At 40.4% G+C, this 17,544-nt stretch overlaps 2 protein-coding genes across 13 annotated transcripts in view; both read left to right on the top strand.

Annotated features, from left to right (window-relative positions):
- ZBTB38 (zinc finger and BTB domain containing 38) overlaps positions 1-7,343 on the top strand; it is a 59,967-nt gene extending 52,624 nt beyond the window's left edge. For 10 of the 11 annotated variants that reach the window (XM_054834738.1, XM_054834735.1, XM_054834733.1 and 7 more), the window contains one exon: positions 1,395-7,343. In XM_054834738.1, the coding sequence (XP_054690713.1) occupies positions 1,395-4,973 (3,579 nt within the window). In that variant the 3' untranslated portion in view covers positions 4,974-7,343. The remainder of the gene's footprint in view (positions 1-1,394) is intronic. The other variant, XR_008578205.1, reaches the window with a different exon arrangement.
- Positions 7,344-9,983: 2,640 nt separating this feature from the next.
- The window catches only part of RASA2 (RAS p21 protein activator 2), a 50,426-nt gene continuing 42,865 nt past the window's right edge, over positions 9,984-17,544 (top strand). The window contains exons 1-2 of one of the 2 annotated variants that reach the window (XM_054834921.1): positions 9,984-10,487; positions 17,177-17,282. In XM_054834921.1, the coding sequence (XP_054690896.1) occupies positions 10,103-10,487; positions 17,177-17,282 (491 nt within the window). In that variant the 5' untranslated portion in view covers positions 9,984-10,102. The remainder of the gene's footprint in view (positions 10,488-17,176; positions 17,283-17,544) is intronic. The other variant, XM_054834922.1, reaches the window with a different exon arrangement.

Consider the following 17,544-nt stretch of genomic DNA (forward strand, 5'->3'; position numbering starts at 1 on the left):
GGTATTCCTGACTTATTAGAGCACTACAGTGTGGCGCATTTTAACCTATCTTGCAAAATATCTGTAGTTGGTCATTTTCTTTAAGGTGCATTTTGATTCCACAAGTTGAAAGAAAAGAGTCTTTAATAAATATACAGGTTTTTTTTAACTGTAGTGATTGGTAAGTGTCAGTAAGACAACTATTTCTTCATGACTTGAAGTCAGAAATGGACAGTAGTAGTTGAAAACACTACTCAGAAATGTAAAAAAGGAACAAACCTCATTATATAGTACAGATCTGAATTTGAACAAAACAAGAAAATCATCTGGTTAAATCAGAGATTTTATCCAGGTACATACTGTCAATCTGTTTTTTTCAGTCTATTTTTTATTTATATTTTGCATCTTTTACTGCAATTAAATAAACCAGTATACTCATACAGTAACAGCCTGGCTAATCTGAACATTTTTTGTCAGCATTAAACCTCATTATTATAAATTGGCAGTTATTTAATGGTATTTACTATTGCAATTAAATCTTATTATTTGGTAGAAATTAAGAACATGCTATCAAATTATAAAGTGTGAACACTATAAATCTAAACTATAACTGAAGAAAAACATTATTACTCTCTGTTTTACTCACTGAATTTAAAAATTCAGTTATAAATTTTCAGTCATTTTAAAGTAAGTGTAAACTATATAATAAAATTTAATCACTATTTAAAAAATAATATTCTGTTTATGTAAATAGTTATACGTACTCCGCTGTTGTTAACAAAATTGTGTTGCTTGCGCATTCGTTTATAAAGCCTTATCCTGTAACTGAAACTTTATTGCATGGGATCTCTGATCCTGGGTTTAAATATCAGCTCAATAAGGGGATCAAATGCAGCGGTGTTGTAAAGTCGTCGTCTGACAAACAGCCCCAGAAAACAAAGTCCTCAGTATCCACAGCACCACAGCAATTCAGCCTTTCCCATAGTGTCTACCAAATACCTCAACCGCGTGCTGGGGGAATTACCTCAAGGGTTCCCCGAGTCACTCGGTGTGCACCTGAGCAGATGCGCCCACTGGCACAACAGAAATCTGGCGGCTGCGGCCCCCAGCGAAGGCACGGGGTGGGTGACAGACCCAGGCGGGGACGGAGAAGATCCTCTGCCTCCTGCTGAGGAGTACTGGTGTGCCTGCATCCTTGATCTGTATGTACGTAGATTACCTGCACTGTTGTTGGCATGACTGAACCTACGATGACTTCAGCCATCGTGCTACGTCAAAATTTTACTCATTCTTAAAATTTAAAAGTTAATGAATTCAAAATATATGTAAAATAAATATCAAACTATAAACTTGATCTGTAACTGCAATGGATGAAAAATGCCTTCTAAATATATTTACTTTTTTTTTCCTCATAGATGACAGTCATGTCCCATTCAAAGGACCTCAAGGACGACTTCCACAGTGACACTGTGCTTTCCATTTTAAATGAACAGCGCATTCGGGGTATTTTATGTGATGTCACCATAATTGTGGAAGATACCAAATTTAAAGCCCATAGTAATGTGCTGGCAGCTTCAAGCCTTTACTTCAAAAACATTTTTTGGAGTCGTACTATCTGTATTTCAGGTCATGTACTGGAGTTAGATGATCTCAAAGCTGAAGTGTTTACAGAAATACTGAATTACATCTACAGTTCCACAGTAGTTGTTAAGAGGCAGGAGACTGTAACGGACCTTGCAGCTGCAGGGAAAAAACTGGGAATATCATTTCTAGAAGATCTTACAGATGTTAATTTTTCAAGTTCCCCCTGCCCCTATGCATATTGTATTAATGAAAAAGGGACAGTCAAAGAAGAAAAACACGAAAAGAGACATGAAGACTCTGCTGTGACAAATGGACCACGAATTACAAATGCATTCTCAATTTTTGAAACAGAAAACAATTTGTTTTCTCCACTTGATTTGAGGGCAAGCTTTAAAAAGGTGTCTGAGACAATACAAGCTCCCAACATCAGCCTTGACAGAAGCGATGTTTGCAAAGATGCTGAGCCAGCCAGTACACTGGCCGAACACTCCTATGCAGTTTCTTCCGGGGGAGATACTTTTCAAGGAACGCCTTTTCTTGAACAGAACAGCAGCCCTTCATACAAGATGGGTGAAGACCACTACGAAAATCTCCAAGCCACACCACTCATTCAGCCAGGAAAACAAGGATGTAGTACTCCTAAGACAGCCTTTAAGCCCCAGGGTACTGGTTTGGCTATAGCAAAAGTACCGGCCTCTACAGTAACCACTACAGAAGCCCAACATGAAGCAGTTACTGATCAGACAAAGATTTCCTTTCCAAAACCTCAAAAGAAAGCGGGAGATTTCCATTTATCCAGAGAAGAGGAAGACAGTTCTGCTAATGTTTCTGGATCTGTGGCAACTGTCGTTCCACCTGTTTACAATTGTAACTGTTGTGCAAAATCGTTCAATGACAGGGCGTTACTCAGTACTCATCTTCAGGTCCATTCAGAGCATCAGGAAACTTTCATATGCAAATACTGCAGCAAACAATTTGCAAATCTAAATATACTGGAAAGTCACGAACAAGTCTGCATGAGATCAAATAGCTTATCGGTTCGCAATGGAAGCGAACAGAATTTTGCAGATAACTATACTGCTACGGACGGAAGGAATGGAAGTTCATATGCAAATGCAGAGCCGCTATTGTCTGAAAACAGCATCACTGATTATTCTAATGCAAACTGCACTTTACCAGAAACAGATCATTTGGTTAAAGTCGTTGATGGGCAGATACTATATACTTGCATTGTTTGCAAGCGTAGTTATGTAACATTGTCTAGCCTTCGAAGACATGCAAACGTGCATTCATGGAGAAGAACGTATCCTTGTCACTACTGCAATAAAGTATTCGCATTAGCGGAGTATCGCACCAGACATGAGATCTGGCACACTGGAGAAAGACGGTATCAGTGCATTTTCTGTCTGGAGACTTTTATGACTTACTATATACTAAAAAATCATCAGAAGTCTTTCCATGCAATTGACCATCGTCTCTCGGTAAATAAAAAGACAGCCAATGGAGGCTTAAAACCAAGTATGTACCCATACAAACTTTACCGACTTTTACCTATGAAATGCAGGAGACTACCTTATAAGTCCTACCGAAATTCTTCATATGAAAATGTTCAAACAAGTAGCCAGGTTAATGAAACTGCTTCTACTACCTGTTTCATTCCGAGTTCTCTTAGCTCTGAGCTACCACCACTGAATTTTCAAAGTAATATAATAGCAAACAACAGAACTCTTGCCTTGGATACATCTTCATGTAATGACACAGCATCTTCCGCGAATGCTCAGAATTCTTCCTCTTGGGGAGTAGGTATCTTAAATTCTGACCTGCAAAGGGACTTTTTCACAGCTGAAAAAAGAGTTTCCGCTGCTGCAAATGACTCTGGTTCGCAGGAGTGTGATTCCTCAGTTGTGTCTCTAACTAATGTGAATGAAAATTCAACCTCTGTCATCAGCTACAGCAGTTCTGCACCCTCTGTTATAATGCACAGTAGCAGAGTTTCATCAGTAATAATGCACAGTAAAACAGTCGCTTCTGTAGAAAACAGTAAGACGGAATCATCAAATAATCTACCCAGTCAGTCTGCAAGTGATGATTGTAAGTATGGGTCAGATAATTATGGGAAGTGCATTACAAAATCAAAAACTATTAAGGAGAAAAAGAAAACACTGCTGTACAACAGAGCAGAAGCAACTGAGGATATGCAGCACATCGCAGGATCTGGAGGTTCATCGAGCAAAATAACAAATACTGTCCAAGAATCAAGTAAAACTGAAACGTACATTGCAAAGCCTGCCTTACCTGGAACATCTACTGACAGCAATGTTGCGCCTCTTTGTCAAATAACAGTAAAAATTGGTAATGAGGCTATTGTAAAAAGACATATATTAGGTTCTAAGCTGTTTTGTAAAAGGGGCCGAAAATCTAAACATGAGTCCAAACAGGACAATCTAATTGAGGAATCAGAAGTGGAGATAAAAGAAAGAAGCCCTTCTAGGCTCTATAGCTCAGAATGCCTGGAGCTGACAGAAATGTGTGATGACGTAAGTGACCAGGACTCCAGTGATAAACCCTGGAGACCCTATTATAATTACAAACCAAAAAAGAAATCCAAACAGCTAAGAAAAATGAAAAAGACCAAATGGAGGAAAAAGCATGGAAGCAAGAACACTGTTATAGAAAGCCACAACACCTGCAGTCGAGAGTACGCACTCAGGAATGCTCCTGAGGAAAAGGCCATCACTCAAGAAGAGAACGCAGAAATGCCTAGTCTTCATTGTGAGCTCTGTGAAAGAGATCAATCTTCCACTGCAGAAATTCAAGAACACATACACTGGCATGGAGCTTCTTCAAAGCCTTACATGTGTGAATTATGCCAAAAACAATTTCAAAGTCCATCCACTTTAAAAATGCATATGAGGTGTCACACTGGGGAAAAGCCCTACACTTGCAAAACTTGTGGTAAATGTTTCTCAGTTCCTGGAAATCTACAGAAACATGAACGTATTCACCTGGGAGTCAAAGACTTTGTCTGCCAATACTGCAACAAGGCATTCACTTTAAATGAAACACTCAAAATACATGAAAGAATTCATACTGGAGAAAAACGCTACCACTGTCAGTTCTGCTTTCAGAGCTTCTTGTATCTTTCCACCAAAAGGAACCATGAGCAAAGACATATACGTGAGCATAATGGAAGAGGATATGCTTGCTTTCAGTGCCCCAAAATTTGCAAGACAGCAGCTGCTCTGGGAATGCACCAGAAGAAACATCTATTCAAAAGTCCAGGTCCACAAGATAGAAAAGAACAATTTTGCAATGAAAGTACTAAACTTTTGGAAAATCCACGTTTCCTTGGCTCAGAAGGAAGTGAAGTAAAAACCATACAAAATGTAACTCCAGAAGTTGTACTGTGAGTGACAGTTGTGCAAAAGAGATGAAAAATCCAAAACTATATACTGGAGAAAATATAGATACATTCAATGGTGAAACATCTCTGCTCAAATGAGTATCATTTACTGTGGTCAAATTTCTTCATCTAAATGTGTCAATATATGCAAAAGTAGGAAAAAAAACCCCACAGAAAAGAAAAAATAGTATTTGCAATAATACAAACTTAATGTGAAAAACCCCAAATACTTTTGCCACAATAGACTTCTATCATATATAGAGAGAGAGAAAGAAAAAAGAAAAAAATATGACCAACCAAACCCCTTTTACTTTGCATTACAGGACACTAGTCACTGAACTATTTTACCGTGCTGGCTTTGAGTCAGAATTATTCTGGGCAAATAAATATGTAGGTTCACAGTGTACTCTGTAGAAGGAATTTTTGCTGCAGAAACCATATATTGCATTTTTAAGCAGAGATTAATGTGTTTATAAGCAAAATAATTGTAATTTAGTGTATTCTAAAGTGAAGGTGGGAAATGTTTCATGAACTTGGGTATGCTGAAGTACCGTTGAGTTCTGGTGTGCTTTTCTGTAACTCAACACTTACAAAACATATTCAGGAGTTTAAACCTCTTTTCCTTTCCATATTCAGTTTTGTAGTTACCATAATAACCGTTAAGTGTGAGTGCTTGTGTGGAAAGTATTCCAGATTTATGGTATCTCTGAGACATTTAATAAAGATTCAGTGGAACTCACAATAGCCAGTCTTCCAAACTGCATAAATCCCAATGTCAGCGGCCTGGTAGAGCTATTCAGGTGCATTTGTCTAAAGAAAATTCTTCTCCTGAAACAGCCTAGCTTAAAGAAATAATGTATATAAATGTTCACCTCCTTGTGGGTCTGCAACTCCTGTCTTTTAGAAATACATTCTTCTCAGCAGCAGCAGCAGAGGAGATTTAGACAGAGTCTTCCTCCTCATCCTGGAATAATGCCTGGACAACAGATGACAGAGCAACTCCCCATAAAAACTTTGATTTTTGGGGAGGGGTAGGTAAATATTCAGATTCTTGCTTCCATATATATCCCTGAGGCAGTCCCAATGTATAAACAGGGATAGGGCCAGTTTGTGGGATTCCCTGTCATTCCCATGCCTTAAATACAACATCTAACCTTCATATGTCCCTTCTCCTCAGCGATCCCCCCCAACCATGGCAGCATCTTGCCCCCTGCAAGCTTGGTCGCAGGGTCCCTTGGCCCAGCACAGCGGGCCCATGGCAGAGAAGGGGCTGCTGGAGGAAGAAGTGTCGGCCTTTCTGCCTCCCTCGTCCTGCCACGCCGAAGGGTTGTGGTGAGCCTTGTGTTTGCTCAGAATGGGGAGAACAGGCTTCTGAAAGACATCACCAAAATAGTACAGTTAATATTATTTTGTGAAAATGTGACTAATTTTAACTGAGATTTAAGAGATTTTTTAAAAAGTCAAAGAGGATGTGTGTGTACAAGTTGCAGTTTCTGTGATAGGGCTCTGTTGTACTGTATCTGCATTTCCAATTAGTCATGTACGTTCATCTCTGAAACGTTGAAAAATTGTCAGGATAAAGGTTAATTAACCTTAACTTCGTTCTATGTGCAAATATGGTACAGAGTTTGTTTACTTCGTCTTCTTGAATATTTTAAAAGAAGCTATAGCTTGGGTACAATAAAACTACAATTGAAATGATAATACGGTATTGATTGAAGTAATAATATAGTCCACTTATTCTATCATTGGTGAATGCCATGAACCCCCTGAGAAATTTTGGTTTCATGGCAGCTTTGGTTCCATTTAAGCAAGGATAATAGAAGAATAAACACAGGAAAGTATGATGATATTTCAAAGAAAGTACACAAAGATAACTTCTAAGTGGACTTGTATGATGATAATTATAGACCAAAGCAAAAAAGGTAGAATATTTATAAATATAAAGATAATTTTACAAATATTTTATATAACTGTATAGTTCATAAGAAAAATATTGATAGCTTGTGTTAGGTTTGGGGGGGTTTGTATATTTTGATAAAAACACAATGACTTTGTAACTCTGTATATTCTCTACAGTTTATAGCAAAGCAGTTTTAAGATGGCAATGTCATGTTTATAGTTCAATTGTGGCACTTTTACTACAAGTAACACGTTGCAGTAACGAGTCAAGTATTAATGACCAAATTAGAATTAAAGTAAGTGTAAGAGAAGGTAAATACTATGCGTTGTCAAAGACTGTAATTTGCTACATAATCGCATCTGTATTTTTGTTTAGAGGAAAATATTAAATGCAGATGTTAAGGATTGATAAAGAGTCTAATTTTATTTTTAGAAAGAGTGATTATAACTCTGTTTTTGCTTAATTAAAATAACATCTTCCTATTTTTCTGTAAGTCTCTCCATTTTTTAAGTTATGTTAATACTTATAGAATCTATAAGATCCAGAGATACGTATCTTCTAATAGTTATTTCGTTAGAAGATTAAGCAACACAGTTACCAAACGTTCCCTTCGTTAAGGTCAGAACAGTGAATTGAGAACACACCAGAGCTCAAGGGAAGTGATGGTATCTCCTGGCATCGTACCACTAAGGGTGAACACAATGCTGAGGTGAACAGAATCTCCCTGCTCAGTATCATGCAGGACCTGGAAGACAGGTGAACTGTGTTTAATACTTTGCAACATCTTGAACGTGTTTTCATGAGGACCTGAAACTTTTAAAAATTCTTTTCTTTTCAATCTTGGTGGTAGCCTTGCAGTATAGATTGTGTATGTTACACACTGTACTTCAAATCTTTTGGGACTCCTGACAAGAAACATAGTTCAGAATGCAAATATCTAATTGTATAAGGAAATATGAAGATACATACAAAATAGAAGATTACGCATATTCAAAGTACTTCCCCCTTCAGCTAGGTGTCACTAGTCTGTAACTTGTATTAAAAATTAAATTTAAGCTAAATTATGCAGGTCATTTTGGGATGGTCCTCAGGAGAGATGTATAACTAAACAAAAAAACATAGAATTTTGCTACATATAACAAATACATTTTTCTCTATTTCAAATGCTAATTAAAAAGAGAAGTGGACCCTCCCAAAGTTTGCATATCTAAACAAAATGTTAATCAATCCTCATTTATGATATGTCCAAAGTTAGAACAAATACACTGAATGATATTGCTGTCCTCTGTGAAATAAGGTAACATGACACAGCTGAACTAAAGGCAGAAGCGTAAGAAGCAAGACAGTCAGTGTCAGCATTGCTTTTATTTGTGCGCAACTTCCTTAGTACATCAGTTATCACTGACAAGTCAGCACCTTGGCTGACATAAAAGGTTGTATCACAACAGCAAAGACCCCCCCTACTTACATCCTTATTGTTAAATGAAGAAATCTTTCCCCTAAGTCTGCAACTTAGCGCACTAGTGTTTGTCTTAACTATGTCCTTAGCTGAACAGACCTACCTGTCATAGATGCTCCTAAAATGTAACTTAAAGAGAGGCCAAAAATGAACGTTACACAATTGAAACAATATTCTGAATATATAATGTTATTAAAACAAGGAACTTTTAAAAGATAGTGGAGTGCCAGGAATTACACAATGACAAAACTAAAAGTTGCATTGATAACGTCAATAGGAGGTCTGTGCTTCGAAAGATGCTGATGCTAAGTTAAACAGTGAACTCCAACTGCAATCATAACTTTTGGGAGAGCGTGGAAGAACTAGAGTCACACGATCTAACTTTTAAAATGTTGCAAGCCACAGTTGAAGCATACATCTTCATTCTCAGAGTGCTACCCTGCTATGTTTCTCAGATTAAAGCTCTGACTGCCCAGGTTAGCCTCAGATCACCAGCCACCAGTCAGACAGGGCAGCCAATGTAGGTAGCCAACTGTAGATAACCAAATCCTCAATTTGTACTCTAGAGGAACCTCTCATTTCTAACAGGTTAAAATTCAGCTTATGCAAACTTGTGTCTGTGTGCAGATTTGGGTTTCACATGCATACAAATCGATCCGTTACTGCTGTGATGAAGCAGCTTATTCCGCACCAACCCCTCGCCTGCCACCTTTAAACATGTACCTGTCCTCCCCCAACCGCCATGTGGAGCATGGGGATGAGGAAGGAACCTCACCGCTGCCGAAGAAGAAGTTGGATGCAGGAAAAGCCACCCAGGAATGAAGCACAGCAGTGCCCGACTGTCAGATTATACTGCTCAATGCCACATCAGGATAATAACAGCAAGATTTGCACGGGAGAAATAATCAATGGTCAGGGCACCACGGCAGAGGACTTTGGGTAGAGACAAATGACAGGTGCTGGCCTGAAACTTTCCAAACTTCCCTTTGCTTTAACAGAAGGGCAGACTGAAGTGGTATTTCTAGGCATAAAGTGAAGAATCCTACTCCTCTGCTGCTTTCTGAAGCAGCTTTAGCCCACTGCAGTATGGCTGGTTTAGGCTATGTCAGTCCCGAAAGGCTTTCACCAGGCTCTGTGCCTGTGGGGCCTGGAGGCTGATGTACCCCAGCGCACCCGAGTGTCACCAAAGCGGACAGGCCGCTTGCAGCTGGGTGGATCGCGCAGACCTAAGGAAGACACCCACCACCGATGTGGGACTGGGGCGAGCTCCAGGTGTAAGCAAGATCCCAGAGAGTTTCATTCACATTAGGATCTGTATCTTCAAGAAAACTCGGTATAGAACATCATATAAAGGTGCTTTAATTCTGGGTGTAGGCAGGCTGCTGCTGCACTTCATCTGTAGCCTACAAACACCTTCAGGTGTCTTAGGACTCCAGTGAGCAAGCGTTGCTCGTGGCAGTTACAGGCAGCGCTGGAAGCTGAACCATTTCCTACTTGGTTTATGGCATTTCTTACGTGGCCGAACAGGCACACGTAAACAAGTGACAGCAGAGAAGATTCACCAGAAGCCACCACGTGCTTTTCACGGAGACGGGCACTCGGCATACCAGAAATCAGAGCTCCGTCACTCGTTTCAGCCGTTTAATGCCATCAATACCAGCGTGGTAAACACCAGCGTTTAACGTGCCGGCAGCTCGCGGCCCACTGCCCCTCTAAGAGCGGTCAGAGCAAGCTGCGGAAGCGGCTGATACCACCGGGCACCAGCGAAACGGCGATGGAACACAAGACCCTCTCGGCTCGGCCCCGCCGCCGCCGGGAGCCGTTCGGGCCGGGCCTGGGCACCGCCGCCAGCCGGAGCGAGGGCGGCACCGCCGCGCGAAGGCCTCCTGGGAGACAGGCGCCATCGCGCATGCGCCCCACCGCCCCCCGCCCCGCTTGGGTCTGTGGTGCCCCCCGAGGGCGGGGGCTAGCGGGGGGGCGGAGCGGCAGTGCTGGGCGGCTCGCGGGCGTGTGGCGGGGCCGGATCGCTCTCCTCCCTTCCCATCCCCTCCCTTCCCCCTGCGGCGCGCTGCACTGCGCAGGCGGCGGCGCTGGTGCGATGGCGGCCGGGGACGGTGGCGACGAGGTGCGGGTGCTGCAGAACCTCCGGGGGAAGATCTGTAAGTGCGGCGCTGCGGCCGGGGCGGGCTGCGGTGGGGCTGGGCTGGGCGAGCGCCCGGGGCTGCCGCGCTCAGGTGCCCGCTCCCGCCCTGGCTCCGCAGGGCGGGCCGCCGCCGCTCCCTCTCCTTCTCCGCGGCGGGGCGGGCGGGCGCTCGCTCGCGCGGCGGCCGTCGAGGCCGTGACGCGCGGGGAGGGGGGGTGGGTGGCGCTGAGGGGACAGCGGCTCCTCACGGTGAGGAGAGCCCCGCAGGGCGGGCGCGGGGGCCGCGGGGGCCCAGGCCGAGCTGCGGCGGCGCCGGGAAGGGGCTTTGTGGCGGGCGCGGCCGGCACGTGCTGGCGGGGGCGGGCGGGGCCGGGCCGGGGTCTGCGCGGCCCCGGGGGAGGGCGGGATGCGGCGGGGCCGTTGGAGCCCCGGGGTGGCTGGGAAGCATCCGTTGCTCCGAGGGTTTCCTTGAGTCAGCGGGCGAGCAGAAATGCCCCCTCCCGTCCGGACCTCGGGCATCGGAGTCTGTTTGTCAAGCAGAAATTGCGAAATTATTGATGTGCAGGAAGTTGGTGTGGAGGGCTCTTCTGGAAACGGTCATTAATGTTTCTGTTTCTTTGTGTAGCCTCTGTGCGAGTAAGAGGGAGGCAGAGGGAGAGGCCGGTGACTTTATTTTGGTGGTTAGGAAGTGCTGACTAAAAATACCTATACCTTCGGTAACGTGGGAAACTGAAGGATGAACTGAGGAGGAGGGGCCGGGGGAAAGCAGATAGTGTGGTGCAGCTCGAGAGGACTTCAAAGCAAGTAGGAGAAACAGGATGTGCAGCGGCTTCCTGAAGGGGTATCAAAATGCATTCATACAATTCAGATGCAACCCATTTATTTCCTTTCTCACGCAGTCCATCGACTTTTTTTAAGAATGAAACGGAACAAGTAGAATTGGGCATGGTGCTGGGATTGAGAACTGGTTGTGAAAATCTTTTGAAGGATTAGGTTTGGTGGAGGAATGGAGTTGTGTTTACTTAGATATTGTCATGCAGTATAGATTTGAATATGTCTTCAGTTAGTAGAAGATCATGAAAGAGGAGACTTCATGAAGTACTGGAGGTACTCCAGCGCCAGGGTTAGTGATAGAGAGCGATTGCCTGTTGGGTGGACAACACACACTTACTGAGATCTTATGTTGTTTGCAATTATCACAGAAATAATACGTGATAGCTGGCCTTTTTTAAAAAAAATACTGTTAGTTTTGAGGCTGAGGCATTAATTACTGAAGCTGACAGAGTTATTGATACCATTCTGCTTCCTAATTTTTATCATAAGGTTTTTGCCAACACTGGACAGAACAACATTCAAGGAGTTTTACATTTTGTGATACTTCAGTGTGATAAAAGTTTTGCATTAAGCATTAAAAGACAAAACCCAAAATGTCTTGAGACTTACATTGAAACTATTTTTATTGTGCCATTTCTGTGTCCTGGATTGAGCCTGCAGTTGCGTTGTAAATTTGAATGTTCAGTTACCTGGCAAAAGTGATGGTAAACCCAGGCCTATGACCAGCTTCCTAGGGAACACATAAAAAGTTGGTTGCCAAAGATGGGTCTGTAAGAACTGTGGGAGCCCATTTGGAAGTGAGTGAAAGTAATAGCTAGAATAAAAGATGCATCTTGAAACAGTGTGAAAATCACTTTGTAAACCTACTTGTTTCTTCTAACAAAAACTTTAAAAAAAAAAAGATACCAGTTAAATATGCTGTGGAAGCTTGGGAACCCTCAAATGCCTAGATGCTCTTTTGCCTTCTTTGTACAGCACATACTGTTTTATTTTCAGTTCTTGCTAGTATTTTACTAATGTGTTTTTTAGGGGAAAACTCTCTGAATGACCAATAATAAACAAATGTAATAATGTAATCCTCCTTGATCTGGAGGGATTAGCAGTAGCAGACCTCACTTCAAAAAGTTGATGTTTATAGTCTGTAAGAGTTCATTGTAACGTGTTTCTTAGCAGTGGAATACATTTTGGTTCCTAAGCTTTGTTGGTGTTTAAACTACTACAAGACTTGACACTGACTCATTTTGTATGCGTATGAGAGAGCGTGGTAGTTTTAATGCGGTAATGTCAATTCTATGTAATTCTGCATGTACAGAAAACACCATCTGCAGTAAGTTCTTATTTATACTGTTGTTTTACAATACATAAATAGAAGGTAAAATCTGAAGTTAATCATGTTATACAAATGATCAAAATAGATTTAGAATTGAGGCATGTAGTTAAAATTGGCTTAGGTAGCTATTACATACCTAGCAGTGAAAGAACGGAGTAGGAACACATTTGCAGTCCCTGGTGCTGTCTCTGTTTTGTGGGATACCAGTGTTTGCAGCCAGGTTCCTGCCTCTGGTTTTCAAGTAAGAGGCAAGAACAACTGGTCTTACCAGTTTAAGACCCCATAATATTTTTTGAAAATGTGGTATTACACTTTAGCAGGTTTCCACCAGAAATCCAGTGAAGGTCTGTCTTTTCTTTAGGATGACTCTTTTGTATTGGTGGCTCTATTTTAGGTGTCACGGTAACGATGAAAGCACTTTACAAAGGTGCGAGGATATCATGTAGTTTTAGGTGTATCTCATAGTGTAGTGTATTAAACTGTGTAACTAACTACTGTTTTGATTTTCTGACGTACATTAGTACATTTTTAGGTGGTAAGTGATTTTTAGTTACTTTGATTTTTTTTTCGGTGTGTTTACTGAAACCTATCTTAGTGGAGCACTTGGAAAATATATCTGTTGTCTCCCAGAGCTCATTTGACAAAATTCAGGACATTTCTTTTTCAGACTTCTTGGAGTGAGTTGTTAACACTGCATGGTCATCTCAGATTATGCTGCACTCCGGGAGTGGATTTCATTGTTGCTATACAATATGTTTAGTCCTGTGAAGTGAAGGTCTTGGAGTTTGTGTGCATAAATGTCTTCTAAATTTCTTTGTTCCATGTCCTTGTTGGAGGATGTACGCTAATTGCATGCTTTCACTTGACAGACAATATTATGAATAGCATTTATCTATCCCACCTCCTGCTTTTGATTAGCTTCTGATGCTCTGTTAACAGTGAACCAGCTTTAACTTGATGTCTTCATGTAGAGTCTACGTTTAACAAATGATGTGCAGGCAAGGGAGTTTGACAGAACTGGTGAATGTGGTAGGTTGCTCTATTGCTGTTATTACTAACTCATAACATTAATGTGGAGAGCTTGAATTTATTAAATGTTGTACACCTGAATTCCTATTGCTCTAACACTTGAGTTTTTATTAGCATTGCAGCTTTTCCCTTTCATCTAGGCTTGATCTAATATTATTTTGAAGTGAGATTGTACTAGATACTTATACAGAGAACCTAAACAATATTTTCTAAATATTTTAAAATCCAAACCAATACGCATAATGGACCAAAGTGTGGGTTGCTTGGGTTTTTTTTAAATTATTTTTTACTCTTTTGCTGTTTTCCTAAAGTAGCTGAGTGGCAACAAAGTTAGTTTAGAAGTCAGGTAACTAATTGCAATTGTGAACTTCTATCTTTTCAAAATTAAAAGGCTGATGTTTACTATTTTAGTGATGCATTTCATGGTTTCCCTATTGAATTAGGCTACTAAATGTGTCACATGAAAATAATTTCTGGTTTAAGTTAGTCCAGTGACCGAAACTAGTGAATTGATATGGTCAATACAAAATAAATAAGTCTGTTATTGCTGCTGTTTCATCACTTGCACCTTTCGCCATTTGAACTGCAGGTTTAAGTATCACACTATATAGTTTTAAAAGACGGCCTTTGTGAAGAGGCTTGAAATATAGTTCCACAGTTAGATCTAAAATTGGTTTAATTTCTTTTTTCCCCAAAACAACTTTATTTAGTGTTTCTGACTAACCTTTCCTACTACCTACACTTTCTAAACAAACCCTTGGAAAACACTGGTGTGCATTTCCTCAATATACTTCTCTCATTTCTTACGTTTTTTCCTTTGCATCTTTTGAACAGTGAAACATATGCAGTCTTCAGAATTCAGAAGTGCATACTTGATGAATGCATTGAAAATCTGAACATTCAAGCAGATATCTGGTGGTGTTCATGCTCTGTTTTTATGCAACTGTTATAGCCTTAGGTTTTTGAGGAGAAAGTAAGACTTAGTGTGAGCAAAGACGTTGGTGTTTTTTTCAAGAATATAAGCTTCTTGGAAGACTTGGACTACTATGTGGCTGAAAAGTCTCCCACAATCACAGATACTAAGAGGTGTTTGGAAGGCTGTAAAATCGCATGTTTTGTACTTCACTTGACAAGTGCTCTGAGGTTATTTTAAACTCAGAACTGAGAATCACCCCCCCCCCACCACCACCTCCCAAAAACCTCAATAAATTTGTCCGTGCCTTAAAGATAAACACTTGGGCTACAAAATAGAAGTTTTGATTTTCTAATGAGATAAACCCCTTTATTTCTTCTATTCCCTTGAGTAGAAAGTTTCTTATAATACTGAAAGACTACAAGATAGTAGACATAAAAGTTATGAATTATGTAGAAATATTTAATTTTTACTCTTTTAAGAAAACATGAAACTATAATAATTGCAATTTGCTTTCAAAGTGCCTTTACAGTGCTGATTAAGTAATCTTATCTTAAATATTTCATGTAAAAATGGGATGGTGAAGCTACAGAGTATTAACTAAAAAATAAAGATTCATACCAGCAATAACTGACATGTTCATGCTTCTTAATTACGAACTACAGTATTAGAAGCTCACTGGGGATTACTAGCCTCTTTCATGAATGATTTTTGTATTTTCTTTCATATGTTTCATTAAAATAGCTTTTTTTTTTTTTAAGGCAATGTTCAATCTTTGATGCTTTTCTCGTTTTTTCTGCAATATCTCACTTAAGGGTAATTTTGAGTTTAGTCTGTTTTTGGAGTCTAATGGTATTAAGAACCGGTTCTGTTCATGTGTCTCAATCTGTCAACATTAAGTGTGGCATTCAAAAATAATATGTATACTTCCTCCTCTCCCACACCCAAGTTAATGAAAAGCTCATTGATGCTTCTGAGAGCAGGAGTTTTAACTGTGGAAGTTATTTAAGTGTCTGTTCATGCTTTCCATCAGTGTACATACCCCTGACTTGGAAAACATCATGCACAAAGTTCAGTCTCTGTTCCTGTTAAACTGTGATGTTCTCTGCTCAGACACAGTTGTGGTAGCCTTTCCAATGCCAGGCATTACTTAACTTTCAAGACTGTAATAATCTATTTAAAAAAAAAAAAAAAAGAGGGAGGAAGAGAGAGTAAACAAAATTCTGATTTTACATCTTAACAGTATAGATGACAAAGCTTACCCCACCGTGCTTCATATCTGCGGGGTTTTTTTAAAAAGGAACATATGTATGACACTTCAGATCTAGTTTCAAGCTGTGGTCTTTGAAAATGGAGGTGGTATGTTATTCAGACATGCTAAGTAATTAAAACTCAATATTTTGATGTTGGTTTTCATCCTATTACTTTTTAATACCTTATATAAAGTTCATATAATGTTGATTCCACATTTCATTGGGAGAGGTATTTCCAGTAGCAGGTAAGGATAAATGCTACTGTAAAAGATCCTGGTTAAGAGCTAATGCAGAACACAACTCTGGTTGCCTGCATTTAAGATAACAAAGTGAAACAGGGACAGAGTGAGTGGCTATTCACGATTAGGAGCCTCTCATATGAGAGAATATCAGGAAAGCTTGTCTTGTTTCTTTTAGCAGAATAAAAGGTGAGAAGGGTCTGTTTGCTGCCTTCGGAGACTTTCAGAGAGGAAGGAAACATCCAGGTAGAAATAACTGGTTTAAGCTAAAGGACAGTGTTGCTGTAAATAAACGTAGATGTCTGTGGCATTCAGATTTTTAAAGAACTTTTCTATTTGAACACTGGGAACTGGTTTTAACTGTAACTACTCAGAAGTAACCATTTCTGAAAAGGGCTGCCTGATGTCCAGTGTGTGTTACTGCAGTGGCCCAGACTCAACACCCAGCAAATCTTTGTATTCCTGTGTTGGCAATCATCCTGTCTCATTAGAAACTTCCTTTTCTACTTGCTCTTATCCATGTTGTGTCTAGTCATTAGGTGATTTTCCCCTCTTCTACTAGACCAGACAGTTAGGAAAAAATAAGCAGTACTCATAGTTGAACCTTTGGATATATATCAGTCAACTTAAAATCAGGTCTTCATTGTGGAAAATGAAAGAAAGATTTGATAGGTAAGTTCTTATTAATCAGCTTCCTTTAGTCAAAGTAATTGCAGAGAAAATACCAAGTGAACAGTAGCTGAGCCAGATCATGTCTTGGTCTTATGACCTAATGCCATATCACCTCAGGCTGCAAGCTTCTGGGATTTAGCAAGCTGCACAGGGTCAATCAAGCCCAAGATGAGACCTCTCAAGGGAAAGTGCAGGTGCTGCAGGAAGTGGTGTTCGTGAGTCAGTGCCGTCCTCTTCCTGTCGACTCTCATTCCAAGTGAAGCTGGATGTAGCAATTTCTGTGCACTATTGGATCTTACGAATTGAAAATAAATATGTAAATGCATGCTAACTGAATGGAAAAGTAAATTTTGGTCACACATTAAAACTGTGTCTAGTATTTTGTGGGTTTTTTTCCCCTCAATATTTGCAGTCTTTTTTTTCTTTTATTTACAGATGATGCCAAACACTTAGTACCCAACAAAATGAGAGACTTTTTCTGTACCATAAACTTGGATCAAGAAGAAGTTTTTCGTACACAGGTAGTTGAAAAATCTTTAAGGTAAGCGTAATTTTTAAATGAAGGTGATAAGCAAGACTGCCTCAGTTCAGCATAAAAACAAGATCTGTATCAATGTGCATGTGCTTTTGCTTGTACCTCTTTAAAATGAGAGCTGACTTGTGGGAGCTACTCAGAAATGTTACAGCAATGTGTAAATCGTGAGAGTAGTTGAAAGTAGACAAAATCAAGGCTTGTGAGTAGAACGGTGCTTTTAAAATGAAGCATGCTAAAACATATTTCACTTACTTTATTCTGTTCCACT

This window comes from Grus americana, chromosome 9 (genome assembly GCF_028858705.1).
Source record: "Grus americana isolate bGruAme1 chromosome 9, bGruAme1.mat, whole genome shotgun sequence".
In the NCBI taxonomy this organism is placed as follows: Eukaryota; Metazoa; Chordata; class Aves; order Gruiformes; family Gruidae; genus Grus; species Grus americana.